The 20,675-nt window shown below is 37.1% G+C and overlaps 1 protein-coding gene across 8 annotated transcripts in view; it reads right to left on the reverse strand.

Annotated features, from left to right (window-relative positions):
- Positions 1-2,616: 2,616 nt before the first annotated feature.
- The window catches only part of LOC135470069 (forkhead box protein P1-like), a 61,806-nt gene continuing 43,747 nt past the window's right edge, over positions 2,617-20,675 (reverse strand). For 2 of the 8 annotated variants that reach the window (XM_064748793.1, XM_064748796.1), the window contains 11 exons: positions 18,923-19,105; positions 18,394-18,529; positions 16,150-16,237; positions 15,781-15,858; positions 15,199-15,472; positions 14,883-14,959; positions 14,297-14,398; positions 8,716-8,870; positions 7,703-7,778; positions 6,036-6,205; positions 2,617-5,492 (listed from right to left, as the gene is read on the reverse strand). In XM_064748793.1, coding sequence (XP_064604863.1) covers positions 5,267-5,492; positions 6,036-6,205; positions 7,703-7,778; positions 8,716-8,870; positions 14,297-14,398; positions 14,883-14,959; positions 15,199-15,472; positions 15,781-15,858; positions 16,150-16,237; positions 18,394-18,529; positions 18,923-19,105 — 1,565 coding nt within the window. In that variant the 3' untranslated portion in view covers positions 2,617-5,266. Of the gene's footprint in view, positions 5,493-6,035; positions 6,206-7,702; positions 7,779-8,715; positions 8,871-9,006; positions 9,129-14,296; positions 14,399-14,882; positions 14,960-15,198; positions 15,473-15,780; positions 15,859-16,149; positions 16,238-18,393; positions 18,530-18,922; positions 19,106-20,675 lie in introns of all 8 variants that reach the window. The other 6 variants (XM_064748797.1, XM_064748794.1, XM_064748799.1 and 3 more) reach the window with 6 other exon arrangements.

A 20,675-nucleotide genomic window follows, 5' to 3' on the forward strand; every position in this document is an offset into this window, starting at 1 on the left:
TAGTAAAGTGAAACTCCTTTCGGAACATCCCGAGATTTCATTTGCATATCTTCGCTTAATTGGGTAAGAAAAATATCTACAATTACAATTGAATATATTGAAGGAATGAAAAGCCTCTAGGTGTAAAAGACCAAAGTAACGCACTACTTTCAGGAATATTTTATACTCTACAGAAACGGGGTTGACTCATTGCAGACTTATAAGCCAAAATTTAAAACCTTGCCAAAATGCTTAGTTTGTGGGACTGCATGGATATTCAAATTTTGACACATTTGCATGTCCTAAGATAATATTACTGAGTTTGTCAAATTTTATTTTCTAGGATACAAAAATTAGTTTTGACATGAGTCAGAAAATACTTTCTGTATATAGACTTTCCATAACAGAAACCACAAACAGTCTTGAAACTTAAACATAACAGTGTGGATATATTATTTGTATATATACGGGTTCACTAAATCTCTTCTGAGGGAGAATAATTTGCTGCTGTATCCCGAAGTGGTCAATATACTTACGACAGAATTCATGATCACAGCTACTATAATTTGATATGACAACAGCGTCGTGATTTTATTCGAAATTTTGCTCCAGTCTATTGTAAGAATATAAACAACAAAATAACATGCAATAGCGATGTTTTGTAGATAAATCATACCGGACTGCATAGATCTTTATGTTGCTTATATATTCTTTTCAAGAAAACATTTAATGCATGGTGAGAATTTTTGTAACTGCAGGCCTACACATGTTGATTATATGTTACTGGGTAAGAATTACGCTTGTGGGTATGATATTGAACGGTCGCGTCACTCTTCAAGTCAAGAATATATTAGGCCTACATGGACATATTATATATTTAAATATATATTGAAACTGAGCATACAAATATAACAGCAGCAGGCTTATATGATGATTAATATATAAGGCTTTACAACATTAAGTTTGATACAAAACTAAAGTTAAACCTGGCATAAGGCGTATTGCTGAGCGGGAAATAAATGAAATCTCCGTTATACGGAGGAATATGTGCATGGCTCCATTCATCATCAGCTGGCTTGGAAATCTTCTTGTTTAAAAAAAAATAAAAATGCGTATGACATTTGTTGTATCTATATACATGTCTGTAATGTATGTTCTGTAGCATGCAGCAATGTTTTTCATATCATTGACTCTGTTATAGTACTCGTAAAAAAAAAAGAAATTGGTAATTAAAACCACTGATTTTCTGGGACTTTTCAAGGTTAAACCCTTGACTTTTCTGGAACATTTAATCTTGTTCCCTCCTGTTCGCTCTTCCGGTAGAGCAATTAACACCTGTGCCATCGCCATGTTGGATTGGGAATTGTTTCTAACCTTTAATAGTTCTACAGATTTCTAAATCCAGCCATGCCGACTGAACATTTCACCTCACTGACGGATATTTAGACAGACGAAACTGTTAAACCTTTACTTACGTTGGATTTTTCCTTTTCCAAAGAAAACAAATATTCCACACAAATTTTCATGACTTCAGGAGAGAATCAGGGCATCTAGAACCCATAGTTACATGTCCATTTACCTGACCACTGTCTAACACCAAACACTCAGCAATGTATGACTGGACGGAGGAAAGTGGATTTCCTGGAGAAAACCATGCACTGCGATCTTCGCCAGGTACCTAAATTAAACAACCTAAATTATAGCCACAGTCCAACCAAAAAGTGCATGGGTTAGAGTCTGTAGGGGAATCTTATTCTCGTTGCAGCGTGAACAGAGTCAAATGAAACATCCTCATTATACAGTTTATATTTTACATTAACCAAGCTGTCACATCTGTTACATCGTAAACCAGTTTTCAGACAAAGCCAATTCATGAACTGTAAGTTTTAATAAAAAAAATAAACATGAAATTCGAACCGCTTGATATCCTTTCTGGAGCAGAGTTTCACTTCGAAGTTACCGAAAGGGTTAGGGAGACTGAAATGACTGCACTGAAGATAATCCTTGGGTTAGATTGGCTAATTTAAGCCCCCTCTGTGGATTGCTGGAATACATACTAAAATCATCCAGGTATGAAACTGGACTACATTGTCCTCATATGTGTCCTATAAATAACAACACAACATCGGCGGATAAATTTTTGACGATTTTTATTGTCCCCAATACACTACTGCCTACAATTCTGCTGGGGAAATCCCCAAGAAATACATTGTAGAATGACTGTGGAAGATAGCCCATGTTAAAAATACTCAACGCATGGGCAGATGTGGGTTTTCAGTCTGATGGTTTTAATTTTGTACACTAGGGGTATTCAAATTTGGCTAAGTCCCCCAATGGTGACAATCACATCCGAAACACGGGTGATAACTTTAACCGTGTTCCTGAGTGACAATCAACAAGGGTTAACGTAACCTTGACCTAATTACAACCATATAACCTTGACCTGAATAAAATATCCCGGTCTACGATATGCAGTGTCCTTCACCCTTAAGTAGCAATACAGGGTCAGTACATGGATTCATCAGCCAAGGTACAAACTATACATGAATGGTCCATTTGTTAAAATAGAGATCGCTAACAGACAAAAAATTATATATATAATTTATATATATATATATATAGATAAATATAAGCACGGGCTACACTTTTCTACTAGCTAATGTCTAGCAATATTTCATCATAATGTACACAGGTTCCTCCTAAAATGCAAAGTTCAATGTTATTGTAAAGGGTTGACATTGTAATTATGCATTTATACCCGACAGACGGATGATCATCCGTCAATCTAACAAGGGAGCTAACTCAGTTAAAGATGTGACTAGCACAAGGCCGGGGCTCCAGGATTTTAGTTTCATCAAAGATAGCATTCAGTTCTCTCAAACTCCTCACATATACATTCTGTTTTTGGTCCAAAATTAAATAACACGTAACATTCACATTTTTAACACCTCTGATGAATTGTAGAAGTTGCTAGTTTAGAAGCACGTATAAGAAAGCACATGATCACCTGCACAACTGATCACCAGAGATGATAACGAACAGACTACAAGTAACTGGTGACACCACAGGTTTCACAGGTAAATGACTTTTTTTTTGGTATTGCCCCATATAAGTGACAAGATACAATTAATAACTTTGATATCCTTCCGAATACAATGACAAAAAATGTCACATACCGTAAATAGTATATCTGGCATTTCAAAACAATTAAATTCGTCACCTAAAATGTGGAACGGTAAGGGAGAAAACTCTGTATATTATGATCACGGTTTCTATGCATACGATGAGAGAAGGGGAATCCCTGATGTGAGAGCACCACAGCAATCAGTAAGAATGGTTGCTAATTCACTATTATGCCATCACACAAAACAATACAAGAACATCTAAAACAGAACCTCTCTGCAGCAATCTCACCTCATGTGATGAGTTGGTTGCTACAAACAACACAAGAATTACCTGGGAATGTTAAAACTAGACAATGGTTGGCGACTGAAAAAAACAATGGTTTTGATATTTAAAGAAGCACATTAAGGAAGTACTGCTGGTAAACGTCAGACTTATACCTTATTAGACATTTCATTCACCTTTACAAATAAATAATTCAAAGTGGGTAAAGTATTGCAGTGCATTTAAAATAACCATCTTTGGTCTTCATAAATTTTAAATTGCTGTCACAACTGACCACATTTGCTTAAGTAGGCTTCAGCACCTAGCCTTAATGATCAGAACCGGGACACAAGCAAAATATTTTACACCCTTCGGAGTCAAAAGTTTTATGACCGTTAACTGGGCAAATGAGATCTATGTGTTTTGTGGGTACACCAATGAGAACAGAATAACAGCTTGAACAACTGACTAGGCTAAAGATGTCTGTCATCTTAAAGAATTAAACAAAAGTAATTCACCAGGTGGCCAAAATTTAAATCAGTGAGAGAATACAATTCAAAGATATGAGCACTATTTTCTAGACCACAACACCATACGTGACCTTCTGCCTGGACATTAGAAAAATAACTGTAGAATGCATGTTATCTAATACACATCATGAGGTATGGTACCGGTTGTTTGATTGTACACATAATTGTTTTGTTTTTTTTATTCGGTTTTCTTTTTATACACGCATCACCACCTGGAAGAAATATTCACCAACTGCCTCCGATTAAAAAAAGGTATAAATGTTCTAAAATGTTTGATACAACCCTGGAGGCCTCCCAAGACCACAGTATGACAAGTTTCAACACTCTGAAAGCTGATAGAAAATTAACACTAAACAAAATGTGTAGATAAATATATCAGCTTTTCCTTTCAAATTTTTGATACAAAAAAAAAAAAATAATAATAATAACAACATCTGTTGGTCATCAAGTTCAATTCGGTTCTTTTTATTAAAGAATTAAATTACTTCAGGTCTTTGGTCTCAATGTCATTGGGTTTTGATGACAAACAATGAGTTTTCTAACTCATGCTCAAAACTGACTTTTCTGTCAAAAAAATCATGTATATAGATAAGATCCTCTTAAAAAGTCTATACAATGTACACATTTCCTACATATATGGTTATGAAAACTAGTTCCTTAACAAATGGCTGAAAAAGTAAAATAAAGAAAAATAGAACTAGACCTCTGGCAAAGCTGTAATATGTATATCCTCTCATGCACTCTCAGATTCACACAGAAAATGACACAAAGAAAACACCAGGGGGCAGCACATATGGGAGGCAACTCTGTGCATGCAGCAGAAAGACACACACCTATGTCTCTCCTTCCTGAAGTGCAGGCACCCATCTCAGGTCCTTGCCCGTTATTGCACAATCCTGGACAGAACTCGGTTTAAGGTTGATTTTGTAAAGCTTTGATTGTCGAATTTTCACCAGTGTGTCAATAACGGAGCACTTTTGCCATTATAGCCGACCACACTATATAAACAGAATAGCATAAAAAAAAAATAAATAAAAAAAAAAAAAATTTAAAATAAAATAAAACTACACAGGACATACAGCTCGAACGTTTCATTGTAAAACACAAGTCAGATCTGTAACTGGGTTTCAGCTGTAAAACGCCTGGCTTTGCTCCAGCCAGCACAAAGTCAACAACGCACTGGCTTTTTTTAAGTCCTCATGGGAGATAAGTAGTTCTGTTTATAAATTAAGTTTGCGTACACATTATCGGTACACATGATTTGTGTTTACAGTCTCGAGTAACAGAGTCTGCTGTGTGGACAGCGACATCCACTCCTAACGTAATTAGTCAGCATACTTGTAGCATAATGTGTTCCTTCAAAGCAACTCTCAAATTTCTGTGGAATGTGCAACGGTTTCCGACTGGCTGCTCTCTGCTGACAGCCGTTCCTCATTGGTCAAATCTGCTCCAACAGAACTGGGTTTACTCATGTCCATGGGAACTTCTGACTCCTCCCCATTTGTAAACTCCTCCTCCTCCTCCTCTAAGGGTTCCACCCCGTCTAACCCAGCGCTCTCTCCTTCCTGCTTCACTGACAGCATAATTTCTTCTTCCCTACAAAAGCCAACAAAAAATTTGACTGTCAATAGGTACACAGAGCATCAACATATGGAACATGACCCCTCATGTTATTATACTTTACACCTGACCTCCACACATGCGGTACATGTTGAGATAGCACCCGTAACATTTATCTTAATACTGATTTCAATAAACATGAATCAGGAATATTTTAATTTGTATTAAGGCGATCATTAGATCTAATAAAATCAGGTCAACTTGTTTTATTTTTTTTTTCAGGGATTACAAGTATTTCATTTTTTGTCCACTGCAAAAGTCCAGACAGCCGCATGTTATCTGCAGCAAACAACTTTTTAATGACAGCCTAATTAATATGCACAAAAGGCATCAATGAAAAAACACCAATTTTTGGACAAAACCTGGCATCAGTCCATGAAACGCTTTTTACAATAAAAACCTTCACATTGTTACCAGACGATGATGCCAGTACTTGGGGTATCATGTAAGCAATTCATATACTTTCAAATTAGAAAATTTAAAAAACATCAGAAATAATGATGAGTTTCACATGCATACCTTGCCATTTCTGGTGAATTTTGGCTTTCTGAAAGATTTGTCTCCCCTTGTGGACTGGGGTGACCTTTCATGGAGAGATCTTCTGCTGTGTCCAGATTCGTCGTCTCGAAGTGCGAGTTGTTGATGAGGGGAAGGTTTGCATCAGACAGCGCCGCCTGCGACAGAGATAGCTGTGTGAAATGACACAGGAATTTTATTACAAAAGTACAGATACAGACGTGATAAGGTTCATGCAGCACAAATATCTGATAAATTTATCCGATACCCTCAAAATTTTAATTTCTGAATTCCACGACTTTCAAATATTCTTCAGGGCTGCATAAACCCTTATCACATGCATTTATTCACCACGATGACCCACACATTACTGGTGAAGTCATCTGCATGAGATGCCACAACACAGAGGATGAATTTAAAATCTTTTATCGCTAAGGGTAATACAAGTCCTACTGAGTCATGTGACCAGTTGAGAAATTTAGGGAACTATTTTTAATCATATTTACTTCAAGATGGGCACTGAAAAAATTTGAGCAAAAGGATTTTACTATAGACGAACAGAAAAATTGAGGAGGTGAAGGAAAAATGAGTCATGTGCCTCTGGAACATGGTGAGACAGGTGATCAGTAAATTAATGTCAACAAAGGTTGCCTAAAATTATTACCTAAGTCATATGATACAGTTTGTCTGTTTTGGCCTTTAGTGACAAAAGATTTTGAACATCTCTATTAAAACGTAAATTCTGTTGAAAGTCTCATAGCATTGTTTTGGCAATGTATGTCCGCTACCAGCTTGAGTTGTTAAAATAATGGCTGAGAAATGAGCAAATGTGAAAGTACATATCAAGTTTCAATTCAATCTGACAAACTGTTTTGGCAAAATGTTTGGAAAACTTTTAAAGTCCAAAACACCACAAAAACAGCTGGAAAAGGATTAAATCATCTGAATGTTTAACCTGATAGGTAAGACTTCATCATAAAGTCCTATGCTACACTTTTATTTTATCCTTAGTTGGCGGATACATATTTCATACTCCTAAATCTACACAGGGTGCCAGTTTTAACAGAAATTGCCACTAAGGAGTCATGTGCGGTCATAAGCTGACCAGATACAATGACAACAGATGTACCATGTCACAAACTGCAGACTATATCAGACAAGGGCAAATCAATATTTACATAAAGCAAACAATTCTGCACCTCTTGAATGTATTCACTTACTCTGCCAACAGCCCACTTGATAATTAATGGAACCGATCAACGGCGGGATCACAAGCCAGATTCCTTTTCCTACAGACTTGGGATCTTTAATTCATGCTTTTAACATGCAGCTTACAGATATCCTGATCTAGACACTAATATATCAGGGAGAAATATCTATTTATAATATGGCTGTAAGCTATAAAATGGTAATGGACATCCATTTGCCAAACTATATTCATGTACATACGGTCAAGCAGGAATTCCTCATTTTAGCTCAAGCATTGAATTCTAAGATCCTAAGTGTATATCACTAAAATGGTGATAATTTTGTATGAGCCTACAGCACAATACCTCAAAAAAATTTGGGGGGGGGGGGGGGGGGGGGGGAAATATTCAAATTTAAAAAAATTAATTGAATGAAAAGATCAATTTATTAGCAAAATTTGAACTCAATCATGCATAACTTACTCGCAAACTAGCATTGATGGTGTCTCCATACAAGGATGGCTCTTGAGATAATGATGGAGATTTCATGGAAATGTTCCTTTAAAGAGAAAATGAAACAGTTTGTTACATGAAGCAAAAACATCAGAAATGTTCATACACAATAGAAATATTCAAATTTCCAATTTCAAATAAAAATGCTATGCATCATTCATGATCATTGAAATGCCTTAAATGTCACTCTAACAAATAAGACACTATTACATTTTTACTACTTTGAATCATTAAGTTGACAAGTATTCTTCAAATTAAGCCAAGGATAAACAACACCTTCTATTCCTGGACACCTGGCATGTAAGCAATCAAATTTTGTCATTTCAAAAATTATATTTCAGTATCTTTCCTCAAGTGTTGCCTAGGATATTTTCATGTTCATACAACAACTACGGGAAATTCAGAGACAGCACAACCTACCTACCTACCTGATACATGCTCTTAGATGATACAGATAAATTGTACACATTTACATACTGTATGTATATGTAATGCATGCTTGGGTAAGAGTTAACTCCCTTTATCAATTTGACAGAAAACTGCAGAAAGCATTCAGTATCAATGCAATAGGTGTTACAGAGGCGAAAGTCTTTCCAGCTTGAACTGCACGAAGCAAAAGCCGTTCATGCATTAGAGAAGGCCAATGTTGACCAATTACATATTATTATATGGTGTATTTCATCAGATGCCAAAAAACAATCAAACTGGTAATGATGGTGTGAGTAATTAGCATTCAGAGAAATTCAAATGCCAACAGACATTTGTTGGTTAGGTTTAATTTTATGAAATGAAGTTGTACAGATCAAATATATCCTGCTAGAAATTACTTTTTTTTTCCAGATGTTCGACATGAAACTACAGAGTTCTAACTACAGGGGTCTATGAGTATGAGCTAGTCTATGGCGTCTACATGGAATGGTAGCCATGATAGCAGGCAGGGCAGGGGTCAGAGGGCAGGGGTCACAGAGAGAAAGGCTGCTTACTGTGGAGCCTCATTTTCATGATATTTTCTGGGCCGTCCTCGTGTCAAATGGCGTCGTCTTACAAACTCTAAGTCGTCTACCATCCAGAAGGAGCCGAAATCATCCTCATACCTTACAAAACATTTATGCAGCGACAGATTGGTGCGAATAGCATTCTGTGCAGCAAGAGAAAAGAGGGAGAGAAAACAAGAGGGCCCTGTGAGTAGGAAGACAACGGGAGGATCACTGACATGGGGGCACTGTCAGGGGAAACAAGCACAACTTATATAGTAAGACACAAAACTCACATACCCGCTCATTTTTTGCGGTCTCCTTTTGTAGAATTCGACTTCATCAACGGTCCATACGGCCCCCTTAACATTCTCAACTCGCATAAAACATTTGTGTAGGCTAAGGTTGTGTCTCACAGCATTCTACACAAAAGAACATAAGAACAAACACATTTACTACTGCAATCTACTCAAACAAAACTTTAAGGAAACAAACGATCTACAACCAGGGACCGTCCATTAAAAACATGGCAACACTGGATGATGACCATGGTGAAAACATCATATCACCCCTTCCCACCTTCGTCAAAGTGACGGCTCAGTCAGACCACCCAAAATGTTTAGGTGAGTGTTCAGATTTGCCAGGCAGTGCCTGGACGGTCCCTGAAATCAAACATTTTGCTTCATTTTGGAGGGATCTAATTAATTGAAATTTCGACTTTTTTTTTTTTTTTTTTTTTTTTTGAAAATCAAAACTGAAAATGACATTTTACGGCCTGTTTGGCTTAACTGTACAATATCTCAAACAATCTTAAGACAAAAATTGCAAATAATCAGTCGAAATTTTTCTTTAGAATAACTATTTGTTTTAAACACCACATACACCACGAACCAAACATGTCACAGCACTGACAAGTTAAATTCATGATAACACCTCCAGAATAACGCAACTTCTACATCACTACCTACAAAGGTGTAATTCACTCTGATGTAATTAGTCTCCTGAGGATTGTGCAACCCAGTGCCAGACCATGCAAGCTAAATATCCAATAGTCCCCTTACCTGCAACTTTATTATGATGTGTACACAGTATGGGCTTTGTATAGTCCACAGTGTGAAGTACCATTATAGGGATTACATACATGTAAGAAGTTTGCCATAATAAACCAAAATTACCTTGTCAAGACCAATCATATAGTAAGCCTTTTTAGCAAATACAAATTATACATGTAGAATGTTTTACTGGTCTGGGTTTTTTTTCCAGATCTCGGTCAAAAGAATTTGTCTTCGTCAAAAGTGATGTTCACATTTGAGATTTCCTAAAATTTAGCTGCAGATTGCACTTGTTATTAATTAATTAACTAGCGAGCTACAGTTTTCCTTCAGATAAAATGCTCAGAGCTAAGATCACCATGACCAATGTGGCTAAAGTGATCACAATGCTTTAATCCCTTTGCGTAAAGAACCACCTTCACAAGACAATATTTTTTCCTAACTTTCCTTGCAAATCTAGGTGCAATTTATGACGTAACAATAAACGTTACACGACAGTGAACTGAAGATGGTTCCAAGAACTAAAACCTGCTGGAAAAGTATAGTTTCAGTCCCCTTGAAGCACATCCTACAAAGCTGAACAACAAATACAGCATTCACTACAATAAAGACCATGCAAAAACAATCATCACATACAAATATGCTTAGTAGACTCAACACAAACTTGTGGACTTAAGTGAAAATTTCAAATTCGTTCTTAAAGCTTATTTTTCGATTTGATAACGTAAAATTTTGCACCCCCCCACCCTCACATGAGTGTTATCTTAAGCCAAATGTATCCAAATTTCAACTTCCAGTAACAAAAACTCAGCGTTTTTGAAAGATTTTAAATGTTAAGAGAAATGGCTGTGAAATAGAATAGGCTCCTGCATCTTACAGCTGTTCAATACTCTAGTACATGTACATCTACATGTAAATGATAACAGAAGTTTCATTATGCGTATACTGGTATAAAGTCTCTCATCTTACATCATGTTTTTGGACGTTTAATTCATTTTCAAATAGTGATATGATCATAGGTACAATAGGCTCAAAAATAGGGCGCATGGGCTTCCCTAATCAAATCTAGTAACACCTCCCCCCCCCCCCAGCCCCACCTCCTATTCTCCCAATTTACTTTATTGCTCCAGAGTTTATGTACATGCATTAATAACTAAATGCAATGTTCTAAACCCTTGTCCCTCAGCAAAAGCCCTTGTCAGTCCACATCAATATTAATAAAATGCAAATCAATCACGATATGCTGTTAAGAGAGGGGTGTTTATCTTGAGTGCGAGTAGCTGGCGCAGATGATGTTGTGTACAGGCCTGACTGTAAACAAAGTTTGTAGTGCTCAATACAGGTCATTACACAGAGCAAACAAGGCCTCTTAAATCATTACCTACTGGAGACAACCACAGTGTTAGAACAAATGGTGACGACAAAACAGGCTTAACCCGCTGAAAAGTGTAGGCAATAAAAACAGACACAGACATTGGCTATCTTGTCCCCGGTAAATATGGATTTGTGCCCATATACACTGGTTGTTAAGCTGTGTCACCAAAGTATTAGCAGATGATTCAGTTGTCATTTTCCTGTGATAAATGCTCCATTCCTTTCAGAATATAAGAGAAATCAATGATAAACTGTGGATGTTGGGTGTTCATGTCTGAAGACTGGCTTGGATATGGGCATGCAGAACTGACCTCTACTCACACCCATCAAGGTCGTTATCACCCCCATCTCCCCCAAAGCCATACCAGGGAACACACCCTGGATTAGCTTGGACTAGAATGAAAATAAGTCCACTTTCATTGGCTAACAAATATCTTCATCAGCCATAAGGTATCACCTGATCTATTTCCAGTGATGCAATCACTATGCCCAGATCACATAACATGTTGTTTACTACATGTCAGTGACCTTTATATGGTTTCCTTGTCACAACGATTGCAGTCAATTCCCTGCTAATGCAGATAAAAGAGGGTTGAGACCCGCATATAAGAGCAATTCCTGCTCAGAACAACAATATATCTTCAAACCATTTATTGACCACTAAACCTGAGCTAAATGCTGCAAATGGACATGTATGGAAACATGTATTTATTGTTTTGTTTGTTTGTTATTTCTTGAACTGGAAGTGGACTTCTAAAGAGGAATTACTTTTGTGCAAGGTACTTGTGACTGACCACTGGTACAGAATTCTGAAAGGGCTGGACCTAGCCACATCTCTAGAGAATAGATGCACAAAAATCAATAGGCTATCCATAAAGAGCTGGCCTGGCCTGCAGCACTTCACAGGGAAATATCAAACTGGGCTGTGTTTACATTAACCATTAAGATAAACAACCCTCCAGGAAAAACTAGGGCTGCCAATACAAGCTGTAGTCTGGCTGGGCCCATTGTAAACAATACTCAACAGGCCTGGGTTTTCTGAGGACAGATGGCCACTGTGTAGGGAGAGAAATTAGAAAACAGCCACAACAGTCAAGAGAAAGATTTCTGGCCCCAAAAATGTGTCGCCTTTCACACATCCTAGAGCTTGACACAGGCACCAGCCAGAGCACAGACTATGAATAGCTTTCCTATGGTCTTAAGAAAACCTGAGGAAGTACATAACCATTGCAACATAACATATGTCCTTTGTCAGTAATTCTAAACCCAGTTGTTTGTGACATGAGCATGTGTTCTGCTCACAGAATACCTTCCATTATCGGGTTTTAATGCAGAAAATATAGCCTACATGTATCTCCACACAACAAATTAATCACTGTAGTAGCCATGGAAACCATGATTTCACAGTCCATCACCTGTCAGCCTACCTGGTCCAGTAGACTGGAGAAGTCTTGGTCAGTGTTGATCATGAACATACAACACTGTCCATAGAAAGCACATTAACTGCAAGACGAATCAGTCATAAAACATTCATATTTTCAGACTGCAATTCTCCTGATTTTCTTTTGTTAATTAATAATTAATCGGTATCATTTCAAAGCAAGAAACAAAAATAAACGTCCATAAAAAAAAATCAATCTTATAACAATATTGAAGTATTTCTGGATAAAGATTACCGATATAGGAATTCAATGACTTACAATAATCTGTATCTGGCTCCACCTGCTGCTACCTGTACACACAATCGGATATATCAACTCTGGACAAAGGCCTTCTAGCTCACTGCTAACAGATTGGAGCTAACCATTCAAGCTTCAAACTCAAGTGGAACCAATTTCTCCACCAATTTATCTTTCACTTCAGTTTAAAACATATCGATTTGATGCATTCCCATGATGATGATAGCTTGACAAAAACAGGTAATTCACAAAGTCTGTTGTTTTCTTTGTACATTTCTCAGTGTCATGTGGAATCCTTTGGTTTCCAAATGGTTATGCTATAACAATGTACCATATACAAACAAATACTTTAAAGTTCAGATCATTCTTAACATCAGTGGCTAATAAGTAAGAAAAAAATCACACTATGCTGTGCACATGCACTATGTTTTCGTAAGAATGCTAAATCAAGATGCAGCAAAACATGCAGACTGGAGACGCCTTACTATAAAAAAAAAATCCCTCTTTGACACAGTGGGTATTTGCTACATACAATGATGTAACACCAGGATAGACCTTCTTTCTAATGACACTAGATTCTTTCCCTCAAGATTATATTGCAAAAAAAAAAAAAAAAAAAAAAAATGGTGCAGGTAGATTACCATTATTTTACAATAATGTCCCATTTTGTGACACTTTCTGCCACAAAAATCAAACAACGATTTCCAATGCCAGGGGTAAAACATCATGTAGGAGTGTGAAAGGAAACCATGAATCAAGTGCGGATAGGCCTCATATGTACCATCTTTTCTAGGTTGAACAGATTGTACATACAATGAACACAGATTTAACAATCAACAGCATATAAATAACAACATGAATTTGAACAGGATTCTAGTGCTTTAACCCCTGTTATACTAACGTGAGTATATCATTAACCTGGTCATTCCAGGTGAGGTAAGAACTGACAACACCTGGATTCTCAATTCCCTTAATTAACACAGCAGAGAACTTGTACAATAGTACAAGAGACAAGACTAATCCACTATTGGCCGCAGGTACGTTCACAGTTTAACAGTTGGAATAGTCATAAAAACATTACTTAAGACACAGGTCTCAGGTGAGAACCCATAGCAATGTTATCACTGATCACATTATAAACACACACACACATGTACATGTATAACAAATGGGGTACATGGAGAAACACAAAAAAAGAAAAACTAAAAAAAAAAATATATTACCCACAGAATATCCAAATCATTATTCAAGAGCATTTAACCATTAGAGGCAAAAATTAAAAAATGATTAAAGAGATATATATTCTACCAGGTGTTTACATAATGGATTCATTCATGTTAAGTTTGAACAGCTTGTTTCCCCCAAACTGTCCTATACAATAAACCAAAATGTCACAATTTGTTAACAGAAAGGAATACATACATGTATTCAAATATGCATGAACATTTATCTTTATGTTTTTTTTTTTTTACAGCTCTAACTCACCTTCCAAGTAGCTTCATTCCGCCGAAAGTAGGCAAATGTGTTTTGGAACCATTGGTAGATTTCATTCAGTGTTAGTTGTTTGTGAGGAGATTCAATTATTGCCTAGAACAAAAAAGTACATTATTCTGTACGTATTATAAGAAAAGAAAACAAACTGAAAAAGTATTCTTGTATACAAAATACATTCACACATAATGGTGACTTTGAAATAACAATTCCAAACACATAGCAAACTTGACAAAACATACAAAAATTCCAGAAGTCCAAGAATACAAAACCAAAATCCTCAAGCAAGTATTGTTTTGTTGACAAGGTAAACCAGCAAAGGCTGTTGACCACGTTCTTGGAGCAAACAAAATGTTACTTTTGAATGACACAGAGGTTAAACGATTTAGTCGTTCTTTCCTTTAAAGTATTATAACTAACTCAAACTAATTGTGTGAACATGTAGTGTACCACAAATGAGAGGGGGGAGAGAGAAATTTTCTTAATAAATTTGTCCAATGCAGGCAGCCCAAAAATAATGGCTAAATAATGACATTTCTGCTTCCCATACTAAAGAGTTACTCAGAGATGTGTTTCTTACCTGTCGTATAAGCGAGGCATATGTAAAAGGTGGTCGCACATCTGTATTCTTGTAAAATTCACGATTTCGCTGAATTTCTGAAAAATATAATGATCATTTGAAAGAATATCGGATAGCAAAGAAGCAAACAGATAAATTCATCAATTTAAACTCTAAATGTTACATTAGAAATCAAATCTTTACTCAACGACACATTGCATTCTCAAGTTACAACACAGTGCAAATTAATATTCATAATAAGCTGAAACAAACTTTTACATATGTCAAGGTAAGCTGAGTTAATACTGCAAAGTGAGAAATAAAGATGGATGTTTACCTAGGATCTCACCTGCTGAAATGGGGAGATTGCACTTGTCAGAAACGCGCCTGCGGATAGGTCCCGCAGCGCTGGGCGACTGGAGGGAGGCTGGGTTAAGATGGGTTTGGGGGGTGGAGGGCTGGCTCGATGGAGTCATCATCAGGGGCGTCGACACTAGCGACACCGCTGATGGCGGAGACGTCGGAAGTAAACTAGCTATACCCGTCGATGCTTGCTGAGGAGAATGTTGCTGTTGATGTTGCTGCTGCTGTTGTTTTGGAAGAATTCGGATCTAAGGAACAAGTAAAAACCAGGGGTCAAAATTAACTACAAAATATCTCTGGAAATATAGGACCATTGATTCAGCTGAATATAGCATAACACTAGTAAGCTGTTTTATCAAAAATACAAAATGATTTGTCTTTGGCTTGAATCTCAAACTGCTTTGCAAAAAAATACTTCAGTGAAAATAGGTGCGCCTTTGTACAAAATAAATGTTTGGTGTAACAATACTTGCATATAAAGTTATTAAGGTTTACAAGTTCCTTTATTAAGTACATGTAAAACCTTAAATAATGGATGTTATTCCAACACTCTTACCGTATCAGATTTCTCTGACTGGGGTTTCATATGAAGATGCTGCATCATTGCTTGCAACCTCTCTTTTTCTTTGGATAACTGAAATCATAGAATAAATTCCTTTGCAATCATTTTATGTTTATTTACCACAGCTAATTCCATTAAAATGTTAATATTTGTTTCTACCCTTGTACGAAATATCACTAGTTAGTGTTAATGCTTCAACCTTTAATTTTTCACCTGTTTGCAAGGTATTTATTCTAGCATACTCTGAAGGCATTATTCTGTGTTAACTGATAAAATTATACTTCTTGTGAAGTCCTGAATTCTCTAAGAGAGAGCAGATTAGCAGATTAGCCAAATAGGTGCCTCAGTAGTTGTCATTCTAACCTGTAATTCCAGCTGGCTGACAACTTGCATCTGCACTCTGGCCTGAGCTGTGTTACGGTCATCAAGCTGATGTTCACTGTTTAAGTGCCTGGAAAGTAATTATCACCATTACTGATCATAACTGTTATTATTTTCATCCTCAGGGGAAATTATTTGTTCCATAAAATTAATGATAGTTTTGTCATTGCAACCCCCCATCTACATACATGAAGACATGTAAAATAAGCATTCCAAACATTTATGAAGAACATTTATTTATCCCATTGTTAAAACCCACATGCTGCGGCACCCACCACACTGAATTAATTAAATCACAATCAACTTTTGAACAAATTCATAAAGTCCATCTAACAGACAGTCAAAGGAAAGAGCAATAATAATGTCTTAAAAGTATTACACTGTAATAGAAACCTATAAAACTAAGACAGGAATTATAATGTGAAGACATGAAAGATGCTAAATAAAATGTGCCCCGGGAAAACAAGCAAGGGACAAAGGAGTCTTGTCCTTAGCCGTACTGGGTAGTTCTACAATATATTTATTAACCAGTACTATTCTTTGCATAGTGTAAAAGTAATTTAATATACATTAAAGAGAAACTAGAACAACTAAGCCATCTATGATCTTATCTTATTATTGAAATATGAAATTAAAAAATGAATATTGGAAGCACATGGCATTAAAGCATATGGTTAGAAAATGTATCAAAAGAAAACCTGTCTTAGTGGAGTAAATATCAGCTGTCTACAGAAAACAAGGCTGCAGTCTATTAAGAAATCTGAACGCTGTTGAGACCGACATGAATAAACCTCTGTCACACTCTGATTCAATATATCCACAATGACAATGGTAGGCAATACTTTAAAGGATACTATAGAACGAAGATTATGTTTCTCCGCCAAATGAAGAAAATTATGACCCAGAATTTTTGCCAAAAAAAAACTTAATTTTGGGGATATTTTTATACTTGTTAATTACCCCTCTATATTATGCATATTTTCCATTAATGGTCAAATTTTTTCAGAAATAACGTCATCGTCTTGCTTGGAACTCGGTGAACACTCATGAAGTGCCCACAGCACGGCTTCTTCAGGCCAGCTTGGCGCCCACTCTGTGCCTCTATTTGGTCTGTTCCCCACACCCCGCCCCCCATTAGTCCAGTCCCTTTCAGTCTGTCCCCAACCAGAGTTCTTTTTAAACAGGGATCAACTCTGATGTCACCGCTGCAAGCTACTTAATTTCCAGACTGACGTCTGCCCCCAAGTTTAAGTTGAAAAATTTGATTGTATTGTTATATGTTATTTTACACACTAAAACCTGCACATTAAGAAATAAAACCAAAGGGTTTCATGTATCCTTTAATATAACAAAGAGTGAAGATCAATAGTTTCATCAATGCCATGTAACATACATACATGTAAAAACCGGAAATTCCAGACAGAATACATGAACTAAGACGGTGATGAAATCCATTTGTGTGAAGACATTGTCATTTTACAGATGATGGTGCAAATCACTGCATTGTAACATGGGCAGGTACATACAACAATGAACATTATCCACACTTCTTGAATACAACTCCTTGACCTTGTCCTCATCCTCAGGGGAAATTATTTGTTCCATAAAATTAATGATAGTTTTGTCATTGCAACCCCCATCTACATACATGAAGACATGTAAAATAAGCATTCCAAACATGCTTGCTCTAAAATAAATATTTAACAAAATAAGCCATGGATTATGGATTACATGACATAGTGCCAATGCTCAAATGCCCGGATTTGCCCCACCATACCTTAAAGCGACAATGTCACAGTCAAAAGGGTGGTGTCGACCCGTTAAACTCCATATTTCATTTACACAAAACAAAATGGATGGGAACTTATCACTGTATTTTGCTTAGACCTGCAACTTGGGAGTTAAAATATCCATGCATGTGTTCTAAACATACCTTATTCAGTGATATATAAAATATGTCGACACGTAGTTATGAGACAGCATTTTATATATGAGAGATCACAGGATCACAGGTGAAACTTGGCGTTTTCCTCAGTAGGAATCCACAGGTTTGTTACAAAATATCATGTCTAACTTTGGTACATTAGCTTTATTTTTTCCCCAACATTCCCTGATACGACAAATACCGAAGGAATAAGCCCAAATTCGAAACAGCTGAGACAAGACACTAAAGGCATATTAACTTGACCATTAACAGGACAGGAAACTGAATGTACATTGCCTTACTTTAAAAATGTTGGAAAGTCTTCACATGGTGTGTCACAGCCTGGCCATTTACACACACCATGCCCATACAGCGGATGCGAATTGGGCACTTCCTCTGCTTTTATCCCAATCTGGGGCTGGCCCATCATCATTCCACCTGTGAAAGAGTCAAGTCACAAATACAGACACCATCTGCAGCAGACACTGACAGCAACTTTAGCCACGTGCCTCTGTACTAGGCTACACCGCCAGATGTTTGCATTAAATTGGAATAATGTTTTGCCAACACCAAAGTACAAACAAATACAATACAATACACCTGCAATGTGTTTGTTTATGATTTGACAGACATTATTCTGGTTTGTTTTTTTTTTCTTGCTCTCACAAATGTTTTGTCTTCACTAACAAGTTAGTAATAAACGAAAAAATAAAATCAACAAGACCGGAACAGAAAGAACATTTCTCATGAAAAGTAACAAATTTGCCATCAATAATCAGAACAGTTTTTTTTAATAATAATAAACGAAAATGTTTGTTACGCATAACACACCAGAAAGTAAGAAGCTGTCCGATGACACACCGTTTGAGAGGAAGTTTGGGTTGTGGAGGAGTGAAGATGCCCCTTGGTTTCCCATGGACATACCGTTGACTGGACTCTTAAGACCTCCTTCTTCCATGCCACCCTGTTGGGACACCTCCTTCCATAGTGCCTGGAGCTCCGAAGGCGTCATCCCTTTAACACATGAATTCAAGCACATGATATTAGAGTTCAGGTAAGACTGGGCTCCAGAGTGTGTTGCATGCCCCTCACTCAAGTGGGCCTTGCTCAGTTGCATATACTGACCCACTGCCATGTCCAGATACCACCTATACAGTCCAGAGTCAGCTGGCACTGGAGTAACCACATTGGCACCTTTCCTCCTCCACATCACTTGTTTTTTTTTTTTTTGCTTTAAGCAGGTGTGAAAATATTACACCAAGCACAATGCAGCTCAATACTTGTGTAACAGAAAAAACTAACAGTCAAAATCACAGTAGTAATTCACTGTGGCACATCAGGAAGACGATTATTCAGGCAGAGTAAATTGGAATGGAAGTCTTTTTTCCTAGTAAGATGTGTATAAGTGTTGCCTGTAAATGTCTCAGGTAATAACATTGTCATCACGTGATTGCATCAGTGAGGTAATAATTCTGCAGCTGGGCATCTCTTCTTTAGGTAAGACAGCAGCACCATGTCAGAGTGCATGTACATGAACCTCAAACGACCAGAAACCCCAGCAAAAATACAATATCCAATGCTGAATCCAATGTCTTACAACTTCAATCATCTCATCATTAAAATGTCTCTCTTTTCCACAATCCTGAGATAACTGGCTTTCTGCAAATGCAGGCTTATCAGGAAAAAGATGCTTAGGCTAGCTCTATGAGAATCAGCCCAGGTTCTGGTAACAGCCTTTGGTCAAGTTAAACTATTCATGGATTTCTCCCACTGACCACCGAATAGTCTCCTGCTATATTTGGCGCAAACAAAACAAGTGATTTCAACACTGATCAATGCTGTGGCAAGGCAAAGCTTGCCCCTGCTTCAGACAATTCCAGGCACTAATGAGAAACGTGTTGTTTACACACAATCCCTTTATCCCACACCGAACAACTCTAACTCTGTCCATCCAGTTTATCACCACTTCAACTTTTGTGTCAGCCCTGCCAATAAATACCTGTTTATCAGATTGGTGGTGTGCACTAGGCAGTGAGAGGGGAGGATATGAGAGCCTGTACATAACACATACATGTACAACAGTAAACAAAGACTGGGCCATGTTGATAGTGGCAGGTGAGGCAAGCCCACTACAACATGTGACTAAGGCAGGTTAACCAATAACACTTTATCAAGTTTTAGCATCATTTACTGTCTGGAGCCTGGAGTGTATTTTAAATTAGAAGCCTTACTTGCCATATAAATACTGAGAAAACAAAAAAAGCTGATATGTTAATTCATAGACTGTGGGACGACTCTCTTATGTACAGGATTATTACCCATCACACCCATGTGTCTATAGTGGACTGGCCCACTCAGCTAGGTCATTAGTTTACCAGAATCGAGTAAACAACGTCTGTTTTCACACTGTAAGCTCTGGGTACAAAAAAACAACACCACAGGATATGATTGTGAAATGATAAACAGAACGGCTAGGACTAAATCCAACCCATGTTTGTTTAGTGCCTCAGAATATGAAACCCAAGATGACGTTCCGATAAAATAAACATGCCAAAGTAGACATAAATGACCAAAATGAAACCAT

The sequence above is a fragment of the Liolophura sinensis genome, chromosome 7 (assembly GCF_032854445.1).
Source record: "Liolophura sinensis isolate JHLJ2023 chromosome 7, CUHK_Ljap_v2, whole genome shotgun sequence".
NCBI lineage: Eukaryota > Metazoa > Mollusca > Polyplacophora > Chitonida > Chitonidae > Liolophura > Liolophura sinensis.